This window comes from Neopelma chrysocephalum, unplaced genomic scaffold (genome assembly GCF_003984885.1).
Source record: "Neopelma chrysocephalum unplaced genomic scaffold, ASM398488v2 Primary Assembly neopelma1_23b, whole genome shotgun sequence".
In the NCBI taxonomy this organism is placed as follows: domain Eukaryota; kingdom Metazoa; phylum Chordata; class Aves; order Passeriformes; family Pipridae; genus Neopelma; species Neopelma chrysocephalum.
The window spans coordinates 3,914,146-3,941,989 of record NW_020897692.1 but is presented as its reverse complement, the minus strand read 5'-3'; the positions used below and the strand labels follow the sequence as shown (position 1 = coordinate 3,941,989).

At 35.6% G+C, this 27,844-nt stretch overlaps 1 protein-coding gene across 8 annotated transcripts in view; it reads right to left on the bottom strand.

Annotated features, from left to right (window-relative positions):
- Window positions 1-27,844, bottom strand: part of EPHA7 (EPH receptor A7) — a 167,991-nt gene that overhangs the window by 85,006 nt on the left and 55,141 nt on the right. For 7 of the 8 annotated variants that reach the window (XM_027694992.1, XM_027694972.1, XM_027695008.1 and 4 more), the window contains exon 5: window positions 26,758-27,093. In XM_027694992.1, the coding sequence (XP_027550793.1) occupies window positions 26,758-27,093 (336 nt within the window). Of the gene's footprint in view, window positions 1-23,371; window positions 23,536-26,757; window positions 27,094-27,844 lie in introns of those variants that run through there. The other variant, XM_027695036.1, reaches the window with a different exon arrangement.

Sequence of the window (27,844 nt, the reverse complement as noted above, 5' to 3'; positions counted from 1 at the left end):
AAGCCTAGCCATGTTGATGAGTAATATAAGAAGTCAGAAAACAGAAAAATAACGGATGAATAGACTATATTGTGGTTTAAAATTCAAAGAAATCCTAGTCGAAACTCAAGAGGGATGAAAAGGTGTGATGCTTCTGCAACTTTTGTTAATGAAAGCCAAGAGTAATTTTATTGAAGTGAATAGAGTAATGCAAAAATTTTCATACTAAAGAGCCATCAGACACATTTAGCTCTGAAGTACTCCTTGACAACTGAATTCATATCTGGTTTAGAAAGTTAGATTTTATTTTGGATATTACACCTTCTTCTGTTTTTTTGCATATATTCCCTATAGAAATGAATAAAAAAATTAATCTCACTACATCTAATAATTTCTACTAATTAAAAAAAAGTCACTTAAGTAGATTTGGCAAGAAGTTAACAGCTTAGATACCACATAAGAGACTTCTGAACTTTTTTGATACAGCTTTCTCATGATTTTATTCTTACTACCAAAGCTTAGTACTTAGGAAACCCAGAAAGTTTTTCCAACTGCTGAAATAAAACAACACAATTAAAATGGTCATGAGAAAGGTATCTAGATTCTGCATAAAGATTTAGGTTTGTATATTTTAGCCTTTCTGGTTCACTCAGCAATGACTTGTCTGTCTGCAGGAATACAAAGGTATCAGTGAAAAATATATTATATTCTATCAGCTAAATTAATAACCTAATAGTTCTCACTAGTGAACACCTTGCAATCTAATACTTACTGCTGTTGTACCTAACAAGTTAATACAATTAAACTGTGGAAAAATATGCCTTTCTATCAGTTCACATTTTTGATTCAAGAAACATTAAAAAAAATCTCAGTAATAGAACTAATTGTGAGAGACATGAATGTCAGAAATAAGCCAAATATTACGAAGTTATGTGCAGAAGCACATGTACATAAACCATTTTACTACCTTCTGTAGTTTCAATTTCTCCAAAAGAAGTACTACTAGCATCAGTCAGAGAATAATGAAGTGGAATGTGTTTTTGTAAAACAAACAAAATTATAAAGAATCTAAAAACAAGATCAATATCCAGCACCTGTACCCAATAAATCAGGCTTTCTACTGTTCAGTAGCCAGCCTCTCTGGCTACTGGCTAATAGTAAGAAATAATTTTTAAAAAAAGACATGTCATAACACTTATTTCATTTTAGTATTTAACTTTGGTGTAGATATTGCAATATTTTTATGTCACTAATACAAATAGTAATCTAACAGCTTCTTTAGAAGAAAACCTTATGATACATATAATCCAGCAAGCTCTTGTAATAATGATTTCACATCTATACAGTCATCTGTTATAATCTGGCTTATTTTCACTGCAGTCCTTTGAGTTCTAGTATTTCATAAACCCAGGGATATTTACAAGCACAGAAGCATATAAAATATAATATGCATTCCTCATCCATTCTCAAGGAGTAGAGGAAAGAGTAACTGAACATCTAAGCTGCAAAGTGCCTTTTTTGTTCTGCGTATGGATGTTTCTGTGTAACTATCAAGATAAAAGCAAGTCCAAGAAATTTGCATCACACAGAGAAATAAGGCAATATTTTGATAGCCATCAGATTCCTTGGGAATTAAGTCAGAGACTTTGATGCAAACTGTACTGCTGTATGCTCTCTCCTACAGATAAGCCTTATATTTTCTGTGAGGAAATCTACTGAAGAACTTCCAGCAGTGAAACTATCAAGCACTGAGGCTTGAGATAGCCTTTTAGATATCTGGGCCCAGGCCAGAGAGTCTTGAAGATAAAAATGGAGACTGAAGTTAAGCCTAATTCTCTGAAAAGCCAATGTAAGGCAGTCTGATGTGCTCGTGGTAGTCTGAGCTGCTGCAGCCTTTTGTGCTAGATAACTTTCCCTACCCAGTAACAGCTTTATGCTCAATATACTGCACTACCATCATCCAAGGGAGAAGCAGAAATGCAAGAATAACTGCAGACAGTTCAACATCCAGCAGGATGAGGTAGACTGTCTTACCCAAAGAGGGAAGATGGACAGTTTTATTTATCAGATGCCACTCTGCGTCAGCTTTAGTGTCGACACCAAATACAGAAGTACTCCTAAATTATAGAATGCATTGATCAAAAAACAATGTATAACTTTCACCAGAACCTCCTACACTGGACCTGGAATCTCACTGATTTCTTCTTGCTAGTACCATCTCTGCTCAGTCTTAAACAACTATTCTTTATTTCTGTGCAGTTTTCTTGCAATCAGTTGCCACTAAAGTGAAACTGGAATGGTTACACAGCTCAAAAGACAAAAGCAAATGTATGTGTTCTGTGCATTTCTGAAGCATATCATCCAACCTGTTCACACAGTAGCTGAATATGGATGCCAAAAAGAACTACCAATAAAACTGGTTCTTGAAAGACACCAGAATGGAGAACAGAAAAGCAGTCTGCCCTGACTGCTTGTTGGATGTGTTTGTCTGGGAATAATGCCAACCATTTTAGTGTATTACTTTGGATCCTGCTACCTCTCCCAAGTAAGAAAGTACTATCTCATGATCAGCTGTGTTAAATGGTTCAGATATGTCTAAAGTGACGAGAATAGATGTCTATACTGTCTCCATTTAAAGGAGCAGATTACACATGCCACTAAAATCATTTCATGCCCTGCTTTAAATTCAGGTTGTACTGGATCTAGAAATTTATCTTAATTTAGTTAATGCAGTTGGCCTTTGGTTAGCTTCTCTATGAGCCTGCAAAGAGTTTCACAATTATTCTGTGTCTGTATGTCGAGACAGACAAAGAAAGATGATTACAGTTAGCTCTAGGGTGAAATGTGGAAACTGTTATAGAGCACATGGAAATGCTACATAAAGGTTGGGGACAGGAAATGAACAGTTAATCCAACTGAAGCTACAGGGGGAATGACATGGATGTGAGACGTAATTATTCAAACTGAAATTTGCTCAGGACAATGAGGGTAACACCTCTCCTCTTGAAAATTGTGTCAGGCAATAGCTGACAGGACTTCAGGGGGTTTAGTTCATTTGAAAAGCAACAAATCCAATTGCAGAATTCTTTTTCGCACAGGGGACAATGCGTTCAGTGTAGTACAGTGAGAAAGAACTATCTTCTGAATCATCCTTAGCACTTCTTTCAACATTTGGATTCTCACTGAAGGTATTCTATTAAGTAATAATACTTCCCAGTATAACTCTATTCAGTCTGATAGGTGAAGAGAAACAGATTAAATAAGCATAGCTACAGTGACCCTGAGTCAAATACTTGTGTAATTTAACAATGCCAACTAAGTAACAAACAAAGTAACAACATACAATGAACTAAACACTGGAGAACACACACTGGAAAACTTCTAGGTTGTTACTTTAAGGTTAAACAAGAGTGGTAAGTAGATGAATGAAGGTTAATAAATCCCACATAAATGTGCACACTTTCACACATATAAAAGAATTGATTTCATGATGTTCAAAGCTGTACAAAAACTACCACATCTTTGTGGGATTTTGCTGATTTTTCAAGAATGACAGATCAATTTGTTAAAGGAAGAAAAATGGATTGAAAATCCACAATGTTTTAAAAAGCAATTCCTTTCAGAAAGCTCCACTTTTTTGATAAATTAACTATGATCAGCAATGGAGAAATCCATTTTCTTTTCTAAGCTTCAAGTAATGATATATAATAATAAAAAAAATGTATATAAGCAATTCATACCAGTGCCCAAATTTTTAAAAGTAGCCTCTACTTTTCAATTACTTAGGTTTTGTAACTCAATTCATGATTTTCAGAGATTGCCTACAAGTCCAGTGGCACTTCAGCTTTTCAGTAAAATACTTTTGCTGAGGAGTTTGGCACATATCCGCTTTGCTGCATCCCTGAGGCCTGATTGAGCAACTTGGTACAAGATGAACTTGTGTCCTATCACCACATCTTCTTTCCTGAGCCTTTGAAAGAAATAGTTCCTCACAATAATCACTACTGAAAATCAGGTCATGGGCATTAGTCAGTGGGCATCCATCACTTGAAGCACTCAGAGAAACCCAATTTTAAAACCTTGAATGTATTTCTACAGCATCAGGCAATTATGTCATTACTTATAATCTGTAATCTTAAAGACCCTCCTCCAGGGGTTTCATGCCATAGACCAAGTTAATGACCCATTGCAAAGCACATCCTCATGATTCCAAACTTCATTTTCACACCTTGATTATGAATGACATGCTTTTTGTTTCACCTCCAGTAAGGTGATGAGTCACTAGTAACACAAGATATGAAAGCACAAGTTTTAACATTAACAAAGCTAGGATAAACACAATCTTCAAGAGTCCTTTGAACTTAGACACCACATAAGACTATACTGTTATTATCTGTAGCAGAAAAACCTTTTGGCATCTAGTTTTTGTGTAACACAAAGTAAGGCAAAACTTGTTTAAAAAGCATCATAAGACCAGTTACTATTAAGGATCATAAATTTGTCTTCTGGGTTTGAACTCATTTACCTGTAGTACCAATGTAAATCTGTATTTTCAAGTACTCCTTTTACTGACTACAATACAATTTGTCCTCCCACTAATTGCAAAGAAGTGAAAAAGTGTTTTGATGAAAAAATGGTTGTCAGAATACAGTCAAACATATTTTTAGCACCAATGATGCAGAACTCACAGATTCTAAAACATTAATAAATTAAACATTCACTTGAAAGTAAACAAACTGGGGATAAGTCTTTGCTCACCTTCTAAATTTACGCTATCCAATGAAACAAAACTTTATGCTTTATCAGTCTTGACATCGATATTAAAACAGCTTTACAAACTGCCATAATCGTTTATACATCCCTTCCAGCCATTTCAATGTGAACAGTGTCCTTCTTGTTTCACTACCCTACATGCAGCTATTTCATCATCTCCAGTTCACATATCAATTACCAGACTTGTGCAATCTCAACAAAAATTTTTCTTTTCTATGTCCAACCTCTCTTAAGCAATAAAAAATACCACCATCAAATTACAGGTGAAATGTTTCTGAGAAATCAGAGAGCATAAAGAAAATATTTTCCTAATTAAGAAGGCAGGAGTAGAAGGGTACTTTGGAATCACTGTGTCCAGGCACTTACAATCTCAGGCAACCATGTGTTGTCATTCCTTCCAAAAGAATGTCCTCCCTCCATCTTAAAACCAGATTATGTCTCCCTTCCACTACTCCCATCAAAAGGCTGTCTCAGAATTTCACTGTTCTGATGGCTATAAAAGCTAAAATTTCCAGCCTAAATAATCTCATGTTACAAAATCAACCATTTGTTTTCACATCAGTAGGAGTCATTCCATTAAGTTGGCATTTCATTCCTGTTTTTTTCCCCACATTCAATCCCAGTGTATTTCTAAATACTAGTGAAACCTGCATCAATGAAGAGTCTCTCTCTGCCGTTTCTGTTGAATTTCTGTCATGTGAAAGACAGGCAATAGGAGAGGAAGAAAATTAGGCACTACAAGTAAACTTGACTGTGGACTAAAAATAAGGATATTCCTAAAGACATGGAAGAAGAACAATAAACTCAACAGATGAAGAAGGGAACTGAACCTGACTCTCCCATTTCACAGGTTACAGTAAAATGCTAGAACAGCATTTGTGAGTCATAGCACCCTATTTTAACAGAAGATTTAGACTGTTCTTTTCTCAAAAAAAGCATGAACGCTGGCACACTCACCTCAGGACAGGTTTTCTGGCTCTCAAACCTACATACGCTCCAGTGCCAAATTAAATGCAGAAGGAAAGGAGCTATATTTTCAGCTAAGCTGTTTTTCCAACAGCTTTTCTTCCAGAATGTTGCTCCTGAAATCTTCTTCTGAGTCATCTGACTTTCTAGAAAGAGGGAGTGAAATTTCATATTCTTTTTGATCCTTCCTAACAATGGGCTACTGACAAAATATTCTGGTTCTCCTCTGTGCTCAAAACCACACTACTCCATAATTTCCTTTACATGAGATGTCTGGAACCAGACCTGAGAGCAACAGGAAACTCTTCTCTTGCCTCCTTCACACTGGAGTCAGGATTACTAATGCAGGACCCAGCATTCAGTACCCAGGCTCCTTCAAGCACTCTGTATAATTTAACTGCAAAATGGAGCCAATTATTACTTTTTAATGTAGCTTTAAACTACGTTTGACATTTCTCCTGTCTCACAGATGATCATAGCGTTGAAGCAATAAAAGGAGGGTCAACTCTCATGGAGCCCACATCGCACTCATACTGAAGACTAAGTTATGTTTACCAGGTGTCACTCTTGGACTTTTCAGAGGCAAATAAATTTGTCAAACTCTAAAATATAAATTACTCCACAGTTATTAAAAAGAAACAAAATTATTTTTTTAAAACTAAATCTAAAGTATAAATGGTTTCATGATTACTTTAAAAACTAATCTCCAGTTCATTGTCATTAATCATACAGCCATTACTAAACTTCTCCTTTCAAACTGCTTTTTTATTTTTTTAAGATGAGTTGAAGACAAGAAAGTAATAACAATAATACAGCACCTAATGTCACAAAAGTGAAGAATTTGCTTTCAAATCTTATAGGAGTCTAAGCCTCATCTGTTTCATTTTTTATCACAGTTAATCTCTGCTGATATTACACTATATTAAATCCATACCACAGCCATATATATCTTCAGTTTTTCTGTTATATGTGTGTTTATGTCAAAAACAAACAAAAACCCCACAAATCATAATTCCCTAAGATGTTTCATGTCATGAGGACATATGACTGGATTTCCTTTAATTCATAATCAAAATCTAACTACTCTTATATTTTCCAGTATAAGATCTGTCTGGCAGTACTTCAGATTTATAAACTCCAACAAAAAGATTAATGGATTTATCCACTGTAACATTGTAATCATCTTACATTACTACTTTTTTTCTTTCTTCACATCCCTCCCCCAAAATGATAAGTGTTGGTCACCTAAGAGGTTAATTTCCTGAAAGGTTAAAATGTATTTTAGAATGCCATTTTCAGGTGTTCCTACTATGAAATTACATTTGAGACAATACAGTGTAATAATCTATAAATCTGTATAACAGATCTGTAGCCAGATTTTTCAACACTAGCCTGCATTTCAGTGCAATCTGTAGGCAACAGAAACTGCGAGCTATAGAATACAACAAAACAATTAGCATTCTAGCTCAAAATGGATGCAAATTACTAGCAAAAAAAAAAAAAAAAAGAAAACTCTTAGAGAATTCTCCTTGGGAAGGAAAAAAAATAAAAATATGCAACACAGGCTTCTCTGAGATTTTTAATATTTTGTATATGTGCAAATAATAATTACTGATGTCTATGAAGTCATCAATAATACTGTGAAAGAAAAATATTATTTGTAGTTGAACAAATTTTTCATTAAAAAAATAAAAACTGGTATTACCTACTCATTTCAAGGTTAACAGAATAATGAAAATTCATATGGGTCCCTGATGATCAAGGTAGGATTAACATATTTTCACCTTCTCTAATAGAACTGCTTTGGTACAAAATACATTGTTCTGCACTGTCATGATGTATGGCTCATATTTAGAAATCTGACAGTTTAGGAGTGCATTATGGCATCCCATTAAACTGAATACATTTTTGTGCTGCACAGGGAAAGATAAAGAGGCCACAATTCTTGTCTTCTTTTTAAAGAATAATTACTTTTCTCACTACTTTAGTGAAAATTTTAGTAAATGTGGTATTTACTGGACTGCTAAGTTCTACTCTCTGTTTCAAAAACCATGGGGATAACTCTTTTTATTTCAAATAAATCCTAATTGCTTCACAGGAACATGAACTATGTTAATTGATAGAGGTGTCAGCTAAAACCCTCATTTACAACTGCAATAACAGTAATTTTGAAGACCTTTGGAATTTGCCCTGCAAGTGGACTGTGATGTTTCATCTTCTGAGCAATATTCACGAATAATGTAATTGTAAAATTCCAGGAACACTGGTGATGTGCTGTTATTTCAAAAAACAATGCTGCCACTGACACAAGAAAAAAGGGAAAGAGAAGAGGCAAGAAGAGAGGCTTGAGAAGGGAAAGGAAAGAGGACTAGAAAAGCATGTGAAACATAAGGTTAAAACATACTAGTGCAAGGTCTCCTTATTCCCATGGTGACAGGACAATGCTAAGTTGTCTATAACCCCCTGAAATGTAGACAAGGCATTAAAGTGCTTTATCTATCCTTAACAGACGTTTAGGGTTGTACCATTACAACCCCAGCTATATCACAGGTGTTATTAGCCCATTGTCCAAACGCATAAAATTTCCTTCACGTCAACAAGAACTAGAGGATGCTTTAAAAAAAGTTTGTAAGTTGACCTTTTTCTTCAGCAGTATGGTTTTTACTTTCCCTTCAGTTTTTTACCCAAAGTTTTCAAAATGAAGTTGAATAAAGAAACAGTTTTCTGAAGATCTGTTTCCCCTAGTGAGAATCATGTAAGTTAGTCAATCATGAAGAAAAGCAAAATGGTTGTGCATGGCCAGAACAGGGGAATATACCACTGAGTGAGAGTCCTTTCATCACAGGAAAAAAAAAGCTAGCACTCTCAAAGCTTCAGCTGAGCATTTGAGTTTCTCTCTTCCCCTTGTGACTGAGTCAACAAAATACAATGTGGAGCAGGAAGGTGACAAAGTAATCACAGCATCACACTGCAAATGTGTGAGGCAGAGTGGTGGCTTAGAGAAAATGTCAAAGGAGGAACCAGGAGACCAAGGCTTGATGGTCCTGCCTTTGCTCACCATCATCAGGAGCTGTGGGAAATTGTCCTCTGTGTTTGTATCTATAATGTACTCTGTGATTACCTTCTTATCAATGGTTTGAATTTTCTGACAACAAATTACTTTAATTATATTTAAAATAAAAATAAAAATAATGAATTTGGTCCCCGAAGTTTAGTATGCTCTGCTGTTCTTTACACCTACTTCTGTGTGATCTTATAGACCATCAGGTTAAAAATTGCCTGCCCTGCAGCCATTGGAACAGAAGTTAAAAAAAACTTATGCCCATATGTCTGAACAACCCTCTTGAGCTTTAATGATGTTGCAATGTGGCAGAAAGGTGACACCAAAGCTTTAGAACACTTCCAATATAAAACAAACCTAAGATCTCTCCACACAAAAGATAAAGAGCAATGGTGCTGTCTCCATAAAATTATTTCTCTCATTTGGAGCAGTGGGGTGAGAAAAAACATGAGCCATGAAAAAGCACTTTAATGTGACCAATCTTGTTATCTTAGAGTACTGGGTGAACAGCTTATTAACTGCAACAAGGTCCAGATCTTCCCAGGTGCAATTAGGGAATGGAGGAATGCATCAGTGTTACAGTTTAAAAATTGCTGTATTAAAGACCTGCTTTTATTCCATGGGAGACTTACCTAGAACATCGCAGAAAGATTCACAAGGGTCAGGTTGCCAAAAAAATGTCACAATTATTAGTGATTAAAAGCACAGTCCCAGCAAGAACAAACTATTTCAGAAAGGTCACAATCTCAGGATTTTTCTTTAATAAGCATATGTATTATTAAAACATCCTTAAGGGCTTACTCTGCTACCTGTTCACTGTCTGAGAACTTGGAGGTTCCCGGGGACATTTGTTTCTCTTTCATATGCAACACTGGCAGCTACCCAGTGCATGCAGCAGAGCTGCAGGAGACCCAAACTTTCTTAAGAAGCTGGTCATACACTGCACTAGTCCTATTTAAAATCTCTCTTTAAGATGTAGGAGGATTAAAATATAGAGGGATAAAAAAGTCTGTTTGGAGAGGTTTAGAATTCCAGTCATGAAGAATTTGGCCATTACTGAACAAAGAACACCAAGAGCTCTAGATTAACGTGAAAACGAGAGTTTAATTCTATTATACATTTTAACAAGAAGGACAAAACCCCAAAAAAACAAACCACAGGAAGACAGATAACTTTAACTTATCTTAGTATTTCTATAGCCACTAGCAAAATAGTATCTAAATGCTTCACAGTCACTAATGGATTTTTCTTCACAATGCTTCTTTGATGCAAAGAAGTCCTATTATCCTTATTCTTCTCATGAAGAACAGTGTCATGGAGAGATTAAGTCATTTATCCAAAGTAACACAAGACGCCTATGGGAATGACTACGTAATTTATCATGGATCTCTAGAGCCCCAATCCAGTGCCTGAACCAGTAGACCATTCTCTTCTTAACAGACAAGAGCTCCTGTAGAGTACCTTAAATGACCTTTCAAAATGGCTATTTTTTTACATGTTTTTCACTCTATCACCATTCTTTCTGAAGAAAGCTGTTAATGCAACATACTTCGAGAGAGTTTAATTAAGCACCCTGTATCTTGTCTCAACACCAGCCGTGAAAACTTGGGAACGCATATACTTTCAGACCAAATATTACATATTTCTTTAAAGTCAGCAGCAACGCTAAAGCTCAGCAGCTTGGCAGCTGGAAAAGATCCTTCATGCTCTGCAAATGACCATACTTTATTAAAGTCCTTTAAAGCCTTTTTCAAGGTTTTTTATATTCCTGAGACTGAAAACAAGCTACTAGACTCTCAGTACATGTCTGAATATATGGCAGGAGCCATTTGGTAAGTACCAAAATATGCTCTTTCCTGGCGCACTGCAAAGAAAACTCAAGAGCTCTGTTTATCATTTGGTAAAGCTGCTTAAAAACAAAAGACAGTCAATTGTTTTCTCTTTATATTACACGAAGGGTTTTGGTTTGAATGTAATTCAAACTACAGGAGCACCCATGAGACTGGCAGTCTAACACACTGGATCAGTATTTGCCTCTGAAGATTCAAATTAATTAAAAAATACTGTTTAAAGAAAAAAACCTACTAAAGTTTTTTTATCTTTATCCCAAGAATAAGTACAATTCACATCGGCAACCTAAAACTCTCCAGCCACTATGTTCACCTGAAGGTATCATGACCGGGAGTGAAAAGTTTACTAGGTCATGCTCCTTTAATCTTACCTTCTCTTTTGAGTGACTGCCAAAAGCCTTGCTTATGATGAAGTTTATGAAAAAGAAAATGAACTGAGATCATAATTTAAATTCCACAGAGTTCACAAACAACTTTCATATGGTAACAATTTTTGGTCACTGCTTGGGTTGACTGAATTTGAATCGGTGACCTAAAGGTGAAAGATTCTGCATTCCAGTATCAATCTCCATGCTGTTTATTGTTCCAATTTTCTGAAGTTCAAAGTGGTAGAAGCGAGAGTTACATGGTTAAACACAGTTGTCTCCACTTTTCATTCAGTTAAATATTTTCAGACTTTTCCCCTTAAAATCATTCTAAGTATAAACCACAATTATACAAAATTTTCTCGTATATGGAGAACTTCTGATCAAAAAAAAAAACCAACCTCCATTAAATAAGAAAACAATCTTTTGTCAGATAATCAAATTTTGATATTTAAGAAGTCTTGCAAAGAGTAAAGAATAAAACTGTGCTATAAATTCAATTCTGCCCTTGTAAAACTGTCTTCTTATTTCAAGAGGATTTAGTTAAAAGCATCTAACAGCTTGCTTTGGCTAACTTAAAAATTTTAACAACGAAAATCCTAGGATAATAAGGTTTCATAACTTCCTTCACAAATCCTCATATTTTCTTAATTGTGTTAAAAAAGTTTTTTTCTAATTAATCCAACAATTCTATTCTGTACTTAAAACATGAAATTTAACTAACATACAACTTTATCAGCTTCAGTAATAAAGTGAGCAAATTCATTTCCAGTAAACGGACTTATGAAAATTCACAAGGAATTCTCAGTTGTATCTGAGGTAAGTCTTCTTCTGTCAAAACATTTAAAAAACATCTGTTAATTTTTTTATTTAGGGAATGGGAGAAAACTGACAGGAAACAGAGAAGAAAAAAACACTCTCAGAAAAATTAGAAAGGAATTTCCAAAATACAGTGTGTCTACATTGTAGGCAACCAAGTGAAATACTAGCACTAAGCATTTATTTATTTTTGACCATTGAGGCAGTATTTTTTCAGCTTTCCAAATACCTTAGCTCTTCATTTTTAATGAGACAGGCATAAGAAAAAAAGAATAACCTCACCTACGATTTTATTGCCATACATATCTGCTGGTTAAACCATACATTTTTAAAGGTCTATCTTTTACATGCAGAGTAATGAAATAAAAAACTGAATACAATTGCAAATCCCTAATCTGATATTGGGAGGGGGACTTCTAATTTATCCTATGAATGCATCAGCTCTACAAAGTAACTCTTTGGCATAGAGAGCTCATACTGTGAAAGCTATGCATTATTCAGAAGCAAAAAAGGATTATTTTCAGTACCTAGTTTCACAATCTGTTAACTATTTCTTCAGAGACTGATTGACTTTTATGATCTGTGCTACATTAATTATTTTTTTATCAGACACCATTTTCTACCATTGCCCTTTCCTGCTTTACATTATGCAAATCTCAACTATGCCAACCAAAGCAACTAGACCACAGCATCCCTATGGACCCATTAAGCTAAGGGAAAAAAAGAAAGACATGAAAAAAAAAAGGACCCAAAAATTGTTTCATGGCCTATTTGGTTTAACAACAGACCCAATGCCCATTCAAGCACATATAATTCAGAAGGCCTGCCTGCCAGCAATAAAGACTGAAATTGGATACTTTCTGAGATTAATTACCTAGATAGGGCATGATAATGCTAGTCAAATGGGAAGGTAATTAAAGTGCACCTTCCATGAAAATTATTCATTGCTGATGGATCAGGTGACAGATAAATCAAAAGGCACTTAAAAAAGCTACAGGTTAACTTGTGGAAGGCTGTTCCTCCTTGGAAGTTCCTGTAACCATGGCTGCTTGCTCCTATCATAAGACAAAAGGCGGGAGGGTAGCATGGCCTCCGAGAAAGAGGAATCCGGGGAAAAGTTATTAGCATTGTGCCTGCAGACAAAGGGTCAGCTAGAGTGGAACCAGTCGGCTGGCAGCCTTCAGATTACTAGATCTCTCTGCTTGTATGCCATAAAGGGGTATTGCAACCATAAAAGGCGGCAAGTGATGAATTAATAAGTTGACTAGTCCCCCGGGTGCAATCCTTACACGCGGAGGACATGCTGCGGTAATCAAACAGGGTTATAAATTGTGTACACTGAATGGCACAAAATGCATCTCACTTCATCACCGTTAAGTCAAGACTTCCTGAATTTGTCATTAACTCTTTGGCTTCAATATATTTATTTAAACAGTAGAAGTAAGAGAAAGGGCTTACAATAACAAAAGGGCAACTGATACTACCCAGTGGGATATACAGTCTAATGGAGATCATTGACTCTTACTTTCTAAAGCTACAGGGGTCAAACTGCACTCCTTTTACACCAAAGCTCGCCTTGAGATCTACTGATTAAGTTCAAAACATTCAACTATATGCATTTTTGAACGCAGGAAAAAAAAAACAAAAAACACAGGATCGAGTCAGTTTTTATAGCTAGCTTATGCAAATTCCTATTTATTCCATACTTGAAGAAAATTGAGCTATTAACATGGGTAGGCATTTCCCAGATCTCAGATTTTTGCAGAAAATTTCAAAACAACCTCATATTGGATGTAACATCTGATTATTAAAATGTATGAAAATGGACAATTGAATAATTATCACCTTCTCTCAATTTTTTTTTAATGTGTGCTAACTCTCTAGATTGTGATATTAGAATAATAATGACTGTTCAGTGGTAGGTAAATGGAAAGCAACTTTGTGCCACCCTTTTTGTACAGAATAGTAATTTTCAGTGGCTTAGATACCTATTGGGGTTAAAGGAAAACTTACCACTGATGTTGAATCAGAGCATAAACAGGTAGTAAGACACTTTTTAAAAAAATTATTTACTTAATTTCTTCTACCAAAAATATACTTAAGGTTTTCCCGCATTTTGAAACAATAGTTCTGCATGCTTTATCAACAGCTTCAAATCTGTTTTACTCATCCTCTGAATATTATTCCCTTCCCTCAGCTTCATAGTGAGTACTGGAAAGGAAAATTTAAGTGAGTACTGATACGTGATGGAATCTTAAAAAATATGAACTACAAAATGAAGTCCTTTCTGTGGGCCCAATGGAAAGGATAACCGTTTTACAAAACAGAATTTATGACACCAGCCATGACTGTTTCCAGGAGTGTTCTACATTTACAGAAGTTCATACAATCATGTGACAAACAGAGGCATGGTACCAGTTTACCAACTTCACTGCAGTTCGCCGCTGTGGTATTTCCTCCAGAAAAGGAGCTGTGTTGATTTTATGAATAGGTTTATCACTTTGAGATTAGCTCATCACAATATTTTGCAAGAAGTCAAATTTTATAGACCTCCTGATCTATCAATATACCTTAGTAGACTTAGTAAACTTAATCTAGTAAAGTAAATGGTGCTGGGATGAGAATGAATACATGCTTGTCCATACCATTAATTTGTTCGCATGCTTAGCTAGTTGGGCATAGTTCTGGCAATCTCAACATGGCAACACTATGCTGGGAGATAAAGAAGTTTAACTTTGCAACCATGAGCCCTGACATGCAAGGAACATAATATGAACCTTGATCCCTTTTGTACAGGCATAGCTTTGGTAAACAGCGAACATACATTAACTTCTTTAAGAGTCCCACTGCCTGTCTGCTAGTATCCCAATGGAGTTTGAACTATTAATTTAGACCTACAGATTGCTAAATAGGACAGGACATGTCTGCCTGAGAGGTCACCACCAACCTCTACCCCTGTGGTAGTCAGCATAGGTGTGAAAGCTAGTCTCCTTATCATACAGAAATTACCCTCCCAAGCACTTAAATGTGATAGTATTCTGAGATCCTGGGGTATCCGCTAAGGCAAGCATCAAGAAACGGCTCCCTCGAGTCCAGTGAAGGAGTTCACTTTCTCTATTTATTGCTCATTGAAGGTTATCTGCTTGTAATTGTTCTGTGCCGCTGCATGGCTGAGTAAATTCATTGTTTACACAGAAGTATATAACACTGATGAGTGGCCATCACTGCTTTATTGTAGGCAAGATAAACTGCAAGGCACCTGCAGCTCTCCTAATGGGGACTCTAAACTATCATTACAGTAAAAAGAAAGCATAGAGTACATATTTTATATTTTTAAAACATTTTTAACATAAACGCTATGATGTGCAATCAAGTGAAATATCCCTATTTTCAGGACACAGCTGTATATGAATATCCTCACTAAGCATCTTGGTTAATTCAGTCCTTGGTAGAAAGTTTCAAAGAGTCTTAATGACATGAATAATAGGATAAACAAATTATTTTTAAGAGTTTAAAAATCTCACAGACAATAAATTACTTTTAAATTTGCTTGCTTGCTTAGTATTTTCCTGAAAATAACTAAAAGCATGTAAATATTTAATGTTAACATTGTGGCAGAAATGAACATTTGCATATGTGGGAGTGGGAGGAAGAGGGCATTCAAGTCATCAACTTTTGGCAGTTAATTTAGGTGGCTAAGTAGGAAGGTAATCTAACGCTTCCTCTGTAATTAAGGACAAGTCAATGTACAATTCCTAAATTTGGCTCCTGTTCCAAATCACTCCCTAAAGAAACCTATCAATCTCCACCAACTACAACAGTGTAAATATCCACCAATGATTCAAATGCTTATGTTTAATGCCAACATCAAAGAGCACGTTTAGCCCTAAAATACTTCATGTTATTAACTCTATACAATATAAAGAGCAATGACACTTTTCCCGCTTCATTATCAGTTAAGCTGCAATATAAAAAATTAGAACTAAGGGTGAAATTTTGATCTCAGCTACACAAGGGAATATTTGGAGTAATTCCACAGGAGATCCACAGAGACACATCATTAGAGTATTGGCTCTGAAATATTAGCATCCAATTCCTCATTTCACAGACATGATTAGAGGCTCTATGAACTTAAATAGACTCTTTAGCGAAGTAAATGACATTTCTCTGCATAAGCATCAGGGTTTACTGGCTCTGAGTCTGGTCTGCTGACTCAGCCACTACTGCCTGATAGGAGCTTGGGTGCTATGAAAAAAAAATTAGCTCTTCATGATGCATTAAGAAATAGGATTCTCAAAAATAAAAAAGAAATGCTTAGGTGACAGACAGACAGAAAAGGTTAAAAGGGGAGATGGCAAACAGATCCATCAGCAGATATGAGATGGCAGATACAGAAAGTGAAGGGTCTGCTGCTGCGAAAACATATACACGAGAGATAACCCCAGATTCAATGGATAGTTGTGCACAACAAGCCACTGAAATGCAGGTAAGAGTTTAGGAGGGGTCATACTTTAAAAGAAAAGCTAAGAATCACAGTGACAGCACCTCATTCCTACTGTTAAACCCACTCAAGAGGAAGTGGGATCTGTCTTGAAAATTCTGAAAAATACACTAACAGACTAGAAGAAAGAGTGGTTAAAAGGAGACTGAGCAACATGTACGCATGTGCGTGCATGTACTCATCTGTGTGTATGCCTGTGTGTGCCTGTCTCTCCCTCTCTTTTTCTTTCTCCATGCCTGTATAAGTCAGAAACCAGATGGAAGTAAGATATGAGAATATGAGACATCCCATTCTGCATTTCTAAGATTTCTTGAGCTAACATTAGAAAAATGCCAGCAGTTCTGTGAATACTTTTCCTTAAGGTTTTCTGTGTTTCTGCATATGTGGATTCTCTTGTGTCTGGTACATGATTTAGCTCATTCAGTAAGAACAGGTCTTCAGTGGCCCCTTGACTTCAGGTAAGAGTTTAAGATTTCTACCTCTCTGTCAAACATAGTTAAAACTGGTCAAAATCTGCTGACAGAGGAAAAGATGCTGAAGTAAAATCTTCCAAAGAGATGTACTTTAGCACACTCAAATAGCTTTGTATGTTTAGAAACTTTAGCTAATAAAGTTACCTTTTCTTAATTAGTATTAATATTAAAGTGGTCTGAGTCACACAAATTATGACCCTTGCTGTGAAAATTTAAATGAAAAGCATCAAGTCAGGGAGTTTAAACTACAGCCAGCATTAAAGTTTGATTTATTTTGTGGGCTGCCAACATAAACAAACTACCTTATGGAAACATAAGGAGCAGCTTGTTATAAGTTCAAATTTAGAACATTTATATTGGTTCCACAATAAGAAGATTTCTGTGTCAATACCATGAGCATAATTTAGTTGTATTATGTTCACATGTAGACACCATTATGTAACACTTAGCTCAGACAAATGGCTCTGTTCTTGATCTTCCTTATTCTACTGTAGTTAATGACCAAATATTGTTAAAAATTGGGACACTAATTATCTGATGTCGACACGTTATGGATAATTAAGAATTGCTCACTCTGAAGCCATGCTAATTGTTTTTCACAGGTCTCCTTCTCTCGTCCTTGCGCCCTCAACAAAGCAAGCACCTACAGGTTTATATGTACATCTCTGTCACGTACTTTGTCACAGAACATACATCATCCTTTCTAGCTCATCCCCGATTAATTTTGCTGGCTTGCAGCAATTATCTCTTCCTCTGTGACTGACCTCCTGCTAAATGGAGTGCATGATCACTGGACAATTTTTTCCTGCGTGTTTTACCACTTAATTGATCCTTGTTGGCTGCCCATAATAGAATACACTAAATTTAAGTCATAAAATGGTTGAAGTTGAGAGAAAGTGGTAACCATGTTTTAGCAATTGTAGTTGACAGCTGTAAAAATCAGATCTTGATAATGTTCTCTCATTTACCCTATTACTTGGATCAGTTGGTTAAAGCTGTTAATGATCCTCTTGGATCAATGTCGTTTGCTTGTAGCTATAATTTACTGCATTGGTGGATTAGTACAGATGTTTTCATAGATAGCTCTGCATCATTCCACCAGATTGCTGTCTGCATCAAATTTGCTTCCATTCATCACTAACGAAGCAAAGAAAAAGATAATCAGCATCTCCTATCTTCACATTAACTACTGAACTTGGGATAACACTTTTATTGTTGTCAATTTGCAGCCTTCAACCATGGCTTCCTCAGTAAATTGCGCTATGAGTTTTCTCTAGAAATAGAACCAATTATATATTTTGACTACTACAGGGAAAGACTACAGAAATGCTTAACTGTAAAAAACAATTTATATGCCAAAGAATAGTAGATATAACTGTTCAATTACGAATATGCCCTATGAAGTCAGGGCTGTTTCTATCATACACAAAGCAGAAAATTCAACTACATAGGGCAGCAACATGTCAGGGCTGGCAAAAATTGTCCAGACTATTAATTACCCAGACTGTTTCAGCACCTGAAAAATCTGCTACCACCCATGGAATTGCCATACTGGATAAGTCAGCAACAGCTACAGCTATTAGGGAAGATGTCTCCCTTTCTTATTATCCCACTAGCACCAGAAAGATCAAGCTCAGCTCTTCACAGACATGGGCTATCTTCACCCTTTCCTGCTAGAGGTGAACCATTTACTCTTGGGCCATTAATACTCCCTAAACTGCCAGAAGGCCATGAGCCAGAAGAGCAATATTTGTATTTTTCAACTGAGGGCTTGTTTAACCAAATCTCTGTTTTTCCTTCTTAAAAAGTAGACTTGCTGGCACATGCAACAAATATTATAAAAGTAACTGAATAAAATCTGTTCCAAAAGAGCAGCAGCAGAATCACTGAGTATTTTTAAGGAAAATACCTATAAAAAAGAAAACTAGAAAATGCTGGACAAATCTACATGGCATCTTTTTCTAGACAATTAATTATGAGAGTGAACTACATCTGTAAATGGTGGACTTAAACCTTGCTTTAAGAAAGCTCTAGGTTCAAGACATTTTTCATGTGATCCTGTAGTGCATTTTTGGCATACTAATTCACTAGCTGGGATAGACTCATCACAAAAGTCTTCCAGCTCACTAGTGTGAGCAATCTCTCCCATCTAGAAGTTGCACATTTCACTATTCTACTATTTAAGCTTAGTGAAGAAACTTCTTTATTTTTCCCTCTATATGCTACCTGCTCTCTTCTAAGGATTTCCACAGGAGTCATTACTGTAGGTTGGCTCCATGCCAAGCTGTCATCAAAAGCTTCACTATATAGAGATGTTCCAGTCTAAGATTTTTTTTTTTTTTTTACTACATACAATCTCAATTAGGATTTCACTTTTGGTAGCACTTATACACTTGCAATAGCGCCTTTCAGCAATGATGCTCATTTCTCATTGAAAAAGCACCTGAGCACTTAAAAGTTTTTGTTTGTTCTAATCACAATATGAATTCTTCAAAAGGTCTGAAACAAACAACATTGAGTTCAGAATTCCTACTGATGATGTTCAGATCTTATTTAGATCCAGTTATCATATTACAGTTCCCAGGAAGCACAAAAAGGAAGATCTGGAGATACAGTTCTGCTGCCAAAATCAAAGGTTTGTGGAATTGTTCTTTCTTTGCACACACATTAATTAGCTACTCTAGACTGTGTATCACCAAGTATAAAGGTATCAAGTCATTTCTTGAGTTTGTACTGCAGCTATCTTGAAAGTCTTTGACATTGCTTGCGTCTTCACAGAACTGTGTAATAAAGCTCCCAAAAAGTATTAATAAAGCTCAAAGAGCTATTATTTAGTTTCTACTCTGTTGAAAAAGACTTGTGGTCATGAGAAATAATCTAACTATGGATGAAGTGAAAGAAGAAACCAGGCATATCTACAAGTGTCTAAAAACCTACCCTGCAAGTGTCACAATTAGAGCTTTTTAATTTTACAGACCTTTCTGGGATTGGTCATAACAGACATACTACTTTTCAAGATCAGGATTAGTTTTTCATCATTGCTTTTATGAACACAATTGATTTAATTCATAAACATTAAGGAGATATCTGGCCCACGTTTTTTAAAAGAAAAAGGGGCTTCTAATCCTTTGTGTGACATTAATAAACCAATCCCTTCTTTCTGTGGCTAAATTGCATTTTATATCACTCATTTTCTTCCTCAAGTACATAGTTTTTCATTGTGTAGCTGGTGAAATTATGCTTGATACTGTACATCTGACCATGGTGACATAACCTGCTATTTCCATAGCTCAGTGCACAGGAAAGTCAATAGCCCTGTGGCTGTCACGCTTCTCTGAGCAGGTTGTTACCAAACATTTTACATACATAGCTTAATTGGACCATTTCTAATTCAGAGCTTTGGTTCTGTGAAGCTGAAGCCTTATCTTGGTGTGTAGTTACCCTATAGAGTAGCTTCCCACTCTTCTTACCTTTAAATATTGTAAAATTCACACAGTTGTTACTAGGAAAAAAGTTTCTTATCAAAAATTATTATATCTATTTCTAAAAAGCTTTTATGGTAGAGCTGGATAGGCAAGAGTTCAGATATCCATTGGAGGGGGAAAAAAAGTATTTTTGGTATACTTAAAAAAAAATTTCAAATTACGTTCAGGCACAAAGTGATGTGCAAAAACCTGATACAGTCAGACTCAAAATGTGATACAAAGTTAAAGTTTCCTTTCAAGATGACAGAGCACCCATCGCTTTTGTTCCTGCATGTTCTGATAGAGCACAAGGTTCAAATCCTGCTCCTATTGAAGTCAATGACAAAACTTCCATTGACTTCAGCGGTGCAGGATCAGACCCTAAGCAATACAGCTAACATCTGCTTTCTTTCTTTCTTTCTCTCTTACCTTTCAGTGAAAAATATTGGAAAAAATAAAACTAAATATTAGAAAAAAAGGGAATTAATATCAATTAGCTATTCTGTAATAAGTTTTCATATAAAACATACTGCTAGTCATTTCAATTTTTTGTGTATATGTATATAAAATGTTATCAGAATTGTTAAATATATATATGACATACCATATTATATCCTATATAGATGTTTCCTTCTTTGTGAAAATCCTAAAGAAAAATCTAACATCTAATAATCTTACAAAAATGCTGCAGCCTAGCAATTCTGCAGTATCTCTATAACCTTGTGGATTTCACAACATTAAATATGACCTGATACAATCAGTGAATGAACAAACTGTTTTCCTTGATCTGATGGTATTTGCTATACAGAGACTGGAATTCTTATCAAGTTTTTATCCATCAGTTTAATTCAGGCATAAATTCAGTTATCACCTCCTATAAAAATATCTGTGATATTAGTTCAGGGTAATGTGATTGAAGATCAATAGGCAGTCTTAACTGCACAGAAAAATGCAATCCATTCTTTTAATGTACTGAGAAGACATCTAAAAAAGTAGAAGAATAATAACTATCATATGTAACTAATTTCTACTCCAATTTTTCCCTTTTTAGTTGGTCGCCATGGAGTTCAGAACACTTACAGAGCTATCTTGTCTGCCAACTGGTTTAGGAAAAAGTTTCAAAATATATTAAAGTATATCTTAAATATCATTAAGAATAAACACAGGCATCCATATAGCTCCCATTAAACAAAATAAGCAAGAAGGTAACCCAAAATACAGTCATCATCATATATGTATTGGTAAAAATCACAGTTTAATGAAAGTGTATAGTGAATACTAGTTTTGAAATGTGACTTTTTATAAAATAATTCCCCCAGCTCAACAGGTGGAATGCATTTGGTAAAAGAAAAACATTATTTTTATAATCTCAATTCTTTTTACATGAAGCATTGCTTATAACATATATATATATCGAGAGAGAGAGAGAGAGAGAGAGAGAGACGATGTAGCCATATCAATGTGGGAAAACAGATCTACATTTGGAGGTTAGAAGATGAATCATAGCTCAAAAAGTAAAGTCACTAGCAGGAAATATCAAATGAAACCTATAGCTAAAGGAAGTCCATTGAAATGGGAAAACATAGAAGAAATGTTAAGCTGACCATTGAAGCTATTTGTAATAAGCTGTCATGTATCACTAGAGGTGAACATCAGATGGAAGATGTAGATGAAGGTAGATTAAAACAACTTTGTGGCAGCATGGGAAGAAGCCAAAATGGCCTGGGGAAAGGAGAGAAGTGAGAATAGGACTAGAACGCTGAGGTCATAGAGACTGGGAAAGCTGCAGGTATCAATCTTCTTGATTGCTGCCTTTGCTGGGGGATAGTTCACTGCTGAAGAAAAGTCAGGTTTAAGTGAGACTGACAGGGAACAGGAAACAAATAGATGTCAATAGTGCAGAGTCTATGAAAGAGGAGACTTTAAAAAATGAGTAGGGATAATTGAGAGCTGGGGAAAAAAGCAAAAAGAAACAAGAGAAAAATTATGAGCAGCAAGAACAAAAGGAGAATGTAGCATGTGGGAGAAAGAAAAGTACCTCCCCTGTTTAGAAAGACTACAGAATTACCTAAGAAAGGCAGAACCCACCTCACAGATTTACATTTTTGCATTCAACCACTTCTTGTCATGTAAATCGATGGTGCTGATGCTAATAGTCATAATTTTATAGCACATAATGTCTTCTCAGTTCAAGTTGCTGGGATAAAGCCATTTTGAAAATATCAGTTTCCTGTTTTGAACTGTGAATTTTGGGATCTGTTTTTTGTAGGAAATGGTCTGAAAATTGAACTCTCAGATGTAAAAATAGAATAGCAAATTAACATATATAAATCATTACTAAAAGAGAATGCTTTTCAAGAGTAAGCCTTGATTATGGAACTGAATCAGGGGTTTTTGACCACTTCAAGTTGTCAGCATTAAGTGCATCTGAAGGCACAGCACGACCTACGAGTGCTGTGGAGCATCTTTCTCTTGCTGTGGAGAAGCAGCAAGCATTACCAAGTGGTCCCTGCACAAGAGCAGAGAGTATGTTTAGGAACAGTTATTGGCATTACATTTTAACTTCTGTTTGTTATGTTTGGTTACAGTAATAAGACATTATGAGTGTTCCCTTGGATATGATTTTTTCCCCCAACAACTATAAAACAACTAAAACTGGCTCAGGACACATACTTAAATTTCCTCAAATCCTGATAAATGTTGGGATTTGCCCAAAATATCTTAATTTTTATCAAAATCAGGGTAGGTTGGGTGTATATCACCCTTTACCACAGATTAGTCCATTGCCCATTCAGATAAATTCCAGAGGAAGGATGCAGAAATATAGTTTTAAAAACACATTATCTTTGCAAAAGTGTCAACAGAAAAATTATAAAATTGTTATTGAAACATATTTTGTAAAATATTTGAAAATGTATAAATCTCAAAATATGACAAATATTCACCTGCTGTGAAACCTATCCAATTTCCATTCACCTTTTGAGTGTTGTACAGAAAAAATGTAAAATTTAGAAAGGTATTTGATGGTTCAAAAGGAACTACCAGTACAACCAAAAGGTGACTTTCTTATTAGGGAAGTGGTAAATTTTATCTTTGGTAAACAAACATTCAGTAAGCTTGCAAAGGTAAGGCTTGTCAGCTGTTCTCCAGGTGCAGCTCTTCAGTACATTCATTTATTGTAACTGAAGCTTAGTCACATTTAAATCTGAATCCTACAAGGATGCAAGGATTCACATAGATCAGCCTGCAATCCTGGGATGACATCCTGTATTCTTTATATGATGCTGGATAGGCAAGATACGAAACAAGATGGTTTACTCCTCGGGGACTTACTGTACTTCATAGTGTTAAAAAAAAAAACAAACAAAACCAAAACAAAGTAAAACCAAAAGCTTCATGGTTCTTGGCTGAAGCATAAAAATATGCCATACGACAACTGATAGCCTAGTCATAAAGTCTTTTGAAAACAAGGAATGAATAGCAATGTGTCATACATGTATATATAAGCAATGTGAAATGATACGTACCCACTTGCAGTCATTTTATTGTGTTATTTCCACAAATATAAATAGGTTTTTATTCACCACCTGGTCCTTTTATGTGACATGCTCTCTTTGTCTCATAAAAGCTTGTTATATGTGGGTGAAGAAACATTGAATATATTCCATATTCCCATTCTTTTATCAATAATATCCTGTTATCATTACACAATGATTTGAATTCTGTGACTTTAGCCACAAAGGAGAAATTCAATTAAACCAAAACTACAAAGGAAAAATCTCATTGCAATCCTCTGTGCAACTGGTGAACCCAGTAATTATATATAGCCACCTATTGTGCTAGCATAATAACATGTGAGGAAGGTTTAGTTAGACACATTTACACACATAAAAAGCAATATGGGCATAGAAAAAGTCAATTTTGCCAAAAGTATAGAATAGTCACACAGTAACAAATGAGAGCTGCATGAATCCTAGTTTACTTGGCTATAAATAAATCCAACACTTTCTTTCTCTCCATGGTAAAATAAAATAGGAGCACAGAAGCATAACAGTCTCCTTTGAGCAACCAGTCTCTTTCTGTTCAATTATAGTCATCAATCTGTTCCACCTAAAATATTTTCCTCCTTGAGAAACCAAAGAAATCAGTATTAGGATCCAAAACATGCTGTTGCAAAAATAATGTAAAAGAGGTCTTTCCTTTTAGTAAATGTATTTGTTCTGAAAGCCTGTATTTTCTACAATGCAAATTTTGTAATTCAGTAAAAAAAAAAAAAAGCTGCATTTATGCGGCACTTAGAATCAGAAAATCTTGAAGACCTTGGAAAGGAGAAGTGAGGGTTACCTTCATTTTACAGACAGAAAACTGCAACAAAAAGAGCTTAAAGCCATTTTTTTTCCAAAATCTGTCTTCTATGCATATTCCTTTTAGATGCCCAATTGCAAGCCTTTAAATCCTGATATTCAGAAGTGCTACACAGACAAAGCTTCAGTTGTATGAGTACCCTGTCTCTCAACAAAGACAGTGCCAAATCCTAGGAAATGCTTGCCTGTGCATAATCCCACAGTAAATTGGAGAGCAGAGAAGGAATAGAGTCAGGTCTCCTGCTTCCTGCTGCATGCTCCCACAAAACTTATCTAGGAGGTTGAAGGATCTTTCCATTACTTGAAATCTTTAGGTAAAGCCTAGATGTTGTCTCTAATATATACAAAAGCTATAGTTTCACTAACATCTCTGGGCTTGGTGTGAGGATCATTTCATAAAATCAGACAGCTTGTGTTACTTATACCATAGCACAGGATAACCATATTATATCTTCTGACCTAATAAAAGTCCTGTAAATCTATGACTATGAGAACACAAGATAATAAACTATAATGAATTATCTTGGAGAAAACACAACAAAGTTGTGATTAAGGCTTTTGCATCTTCATGAGATGTGATAGTAGCCACCAAATTGCACTGTTTCTTCCTTTACTCTGTGTGCCACTGAACCATCAATGCACATAAAGTAAAGCTGATTTGATTCAGCTAAATAGGAAAAAGTCCAAATCCTCTTCCTCATGTGGTAGTTCTGTACAGTCATCTACAGAGAGCAGTACACTGTCCACCTGCACATGTTTGAAGAATTATAGAGAATTATTTTAAAGATGAAAAATCAAGGTGCCAAAATAATATAATCTGTGGTGCAAAAATAGTTTCAGGGTAAATTTTCTGTGCTCAGAATCTCATAATAAATTTCAAGAACTGAATGAGCACAGAGACCAATCCTTTCAGTCACAGAGATGGTTCCAAAATAATATAAAATGTGCATTTGGAATCCAGGAAAGCACTATGGGGAGATTAAATATCCCATAAATATTCCAGCCTAACTTTAACAACCATATAAACTGTCCTAGTTTTGGGGAGAGGGAGGGAAGATTTTCAACTCAATTTCTTGTCCCTTTTTTTTTTTTGAGATGACCATCTTCAAAGTACAAAATAACTACAGTTTTTCCTGTTTGACTCTGTATAGCAAGTTTTTTTTCTTATTTCATAGCATTACTGTAGGGGATCATTTCTACTGCACTAAAAAAAATTTCATGATCACAGTCACTGAAATTTCCTCCAAGATGTAAGTATGAAGTATCCTTTAAAACATTAGCTAGCTGTTCTTACAGGAAGCATCACATCAGTTATTCACTTCATATTTTCTTTTAAGGTATTTCTTCAGATGCCAGATCTTGCAAATAATATTCGGTTTAAGATCTTTTGTTCAAAGTATAAAAGGTTAGCTTTACTATCCCCTCTTAAAGCCCACAGCACACTATTGCCTATAATTTTATCGACAAGCAACTCACCAGTTCAGAAATCTAAATCACATTTTTTTCATTCAGCTGCAGACAACGAAAGCCCTTTTTCCCCCTGGGGTGATATGCTAGTTTGATTTTATTTTCCCTGACATTTCACCTGTCAGATTATGATAAATAGAAGAAACAGAGAATAATCATCACATTCTCACTGCATCTCATAATCAAATATCTGGAAATATAAGATAAATCAGAAACATTATCCTGAAGGGAAAACATTAACACTGAAAACACCATCAGATATCCAAATCATCTTCCAGTGACCTAGGACTCCCACACATATTTAAAAAATTCAGAAAGGAAGACTGCATAGGACTGTCACATCCACTTTTTTTATCTTCAAATACTAGGGAATGACCTATAATGAAATAAGTAGAAAAAAAGAAAGTTGCAGAGTTAAGAAATTCTATCTAATAACAAAGCTGTGTGTCTTCTCTAAGTCTTTTCATCAATGTTTTCTGAAAGCAATCCTGAGGCCAAGAATCAGGATGAGTTATCATGAAATAGTATAAGCTCAAATTAACTAGTTGGCAAGGTGAAAAGATTAATGAGCCAGAACACACCAAACATGCTCCTGATTTACTGCATCTGTAGTTTGCATGTTCCAAATTTCTCTCGATCTCATGGTGCTGAGATTCATAAGTGATGAAAACTTACCTGCCTGGCCGGTGGTAATACTGACAGCTGCAAAAAGCCTCTGGGAACGACTCAAGTCAGAAACCCCATTCACAGCTTCAACTTCAAACGTGTAGTTAGCATGAGCTAGCAGGTCCATGACAGTGACATAGTTATCTACTAATCCAGTTTGCTGAGGCATATATCCAATGTTACTCCCACAGGGAACACACTCGCCCTGCTCCCAGCTGCACCTCTTGCACAAAATGCGGTAGGTCACATCACTTCTTCCCCCATTGTCAGCAGGAGGACTCCACTCCAAACTCACGGTAGTCTGGTTGATATTGAAAATTAGGTTCTGTGGTGCAGATGGAGGTCCTACATTATACACAAAAAAGTGTAGGGTAATTACACAAAACCACAGTGGGACATGTAGCCAGCATTTTAATTACTGAGACAGAAAACAGTTGAAGCATTTTTCTCCACATAAACATTTCATTATTTTTATTACAAGCTGCATAAAAGCTTCCTTGAACTCATTTGGTAAGAGCTTTATTTATTTTTCCATTAAGGCATCAGAATAGCAATTGTTTGTATATTTACTGCAACTGACTTTAGCCGTTTCTCCTCTGTGCAATTAAAAGGAATGGTTAATGTACATTGAAGGTTCTGTTTTACAGTTTTCCCAAATATGGGATTTGTTCATCTCTTCTAAACATACTGCACAAGCTGCATCTAGTCCTTTATCAGCTCTGATATGATTTACAGAGATATTTGGTGCTGTTTTGGATTTAGGAGACTTTCACTATTTAAAACACCAATCTGTGTAGGCCAGTCTATTTGCAGTTAGAAAGTTAAGTCAGATCCAACTACAGTTCAATCAAAGCACAGATCCACACAGGTTACTTTTCATTTTTCACATTACTAATTTTGGTATTGTATTACATAAAGCACACTGTCTACAACAATTTTATGGCCATGGGAAAACTGTGCCTATATTCTATCTATTACAATGAGTTACGCACTTACGCAACATGCAGTGTTTTCCAATGCTATATCAAGCAAACATGAAAATTATATTTATGCTGATTCCATATTCTCTGTCAACTTTTTCCTTCTGCTTTTCAAT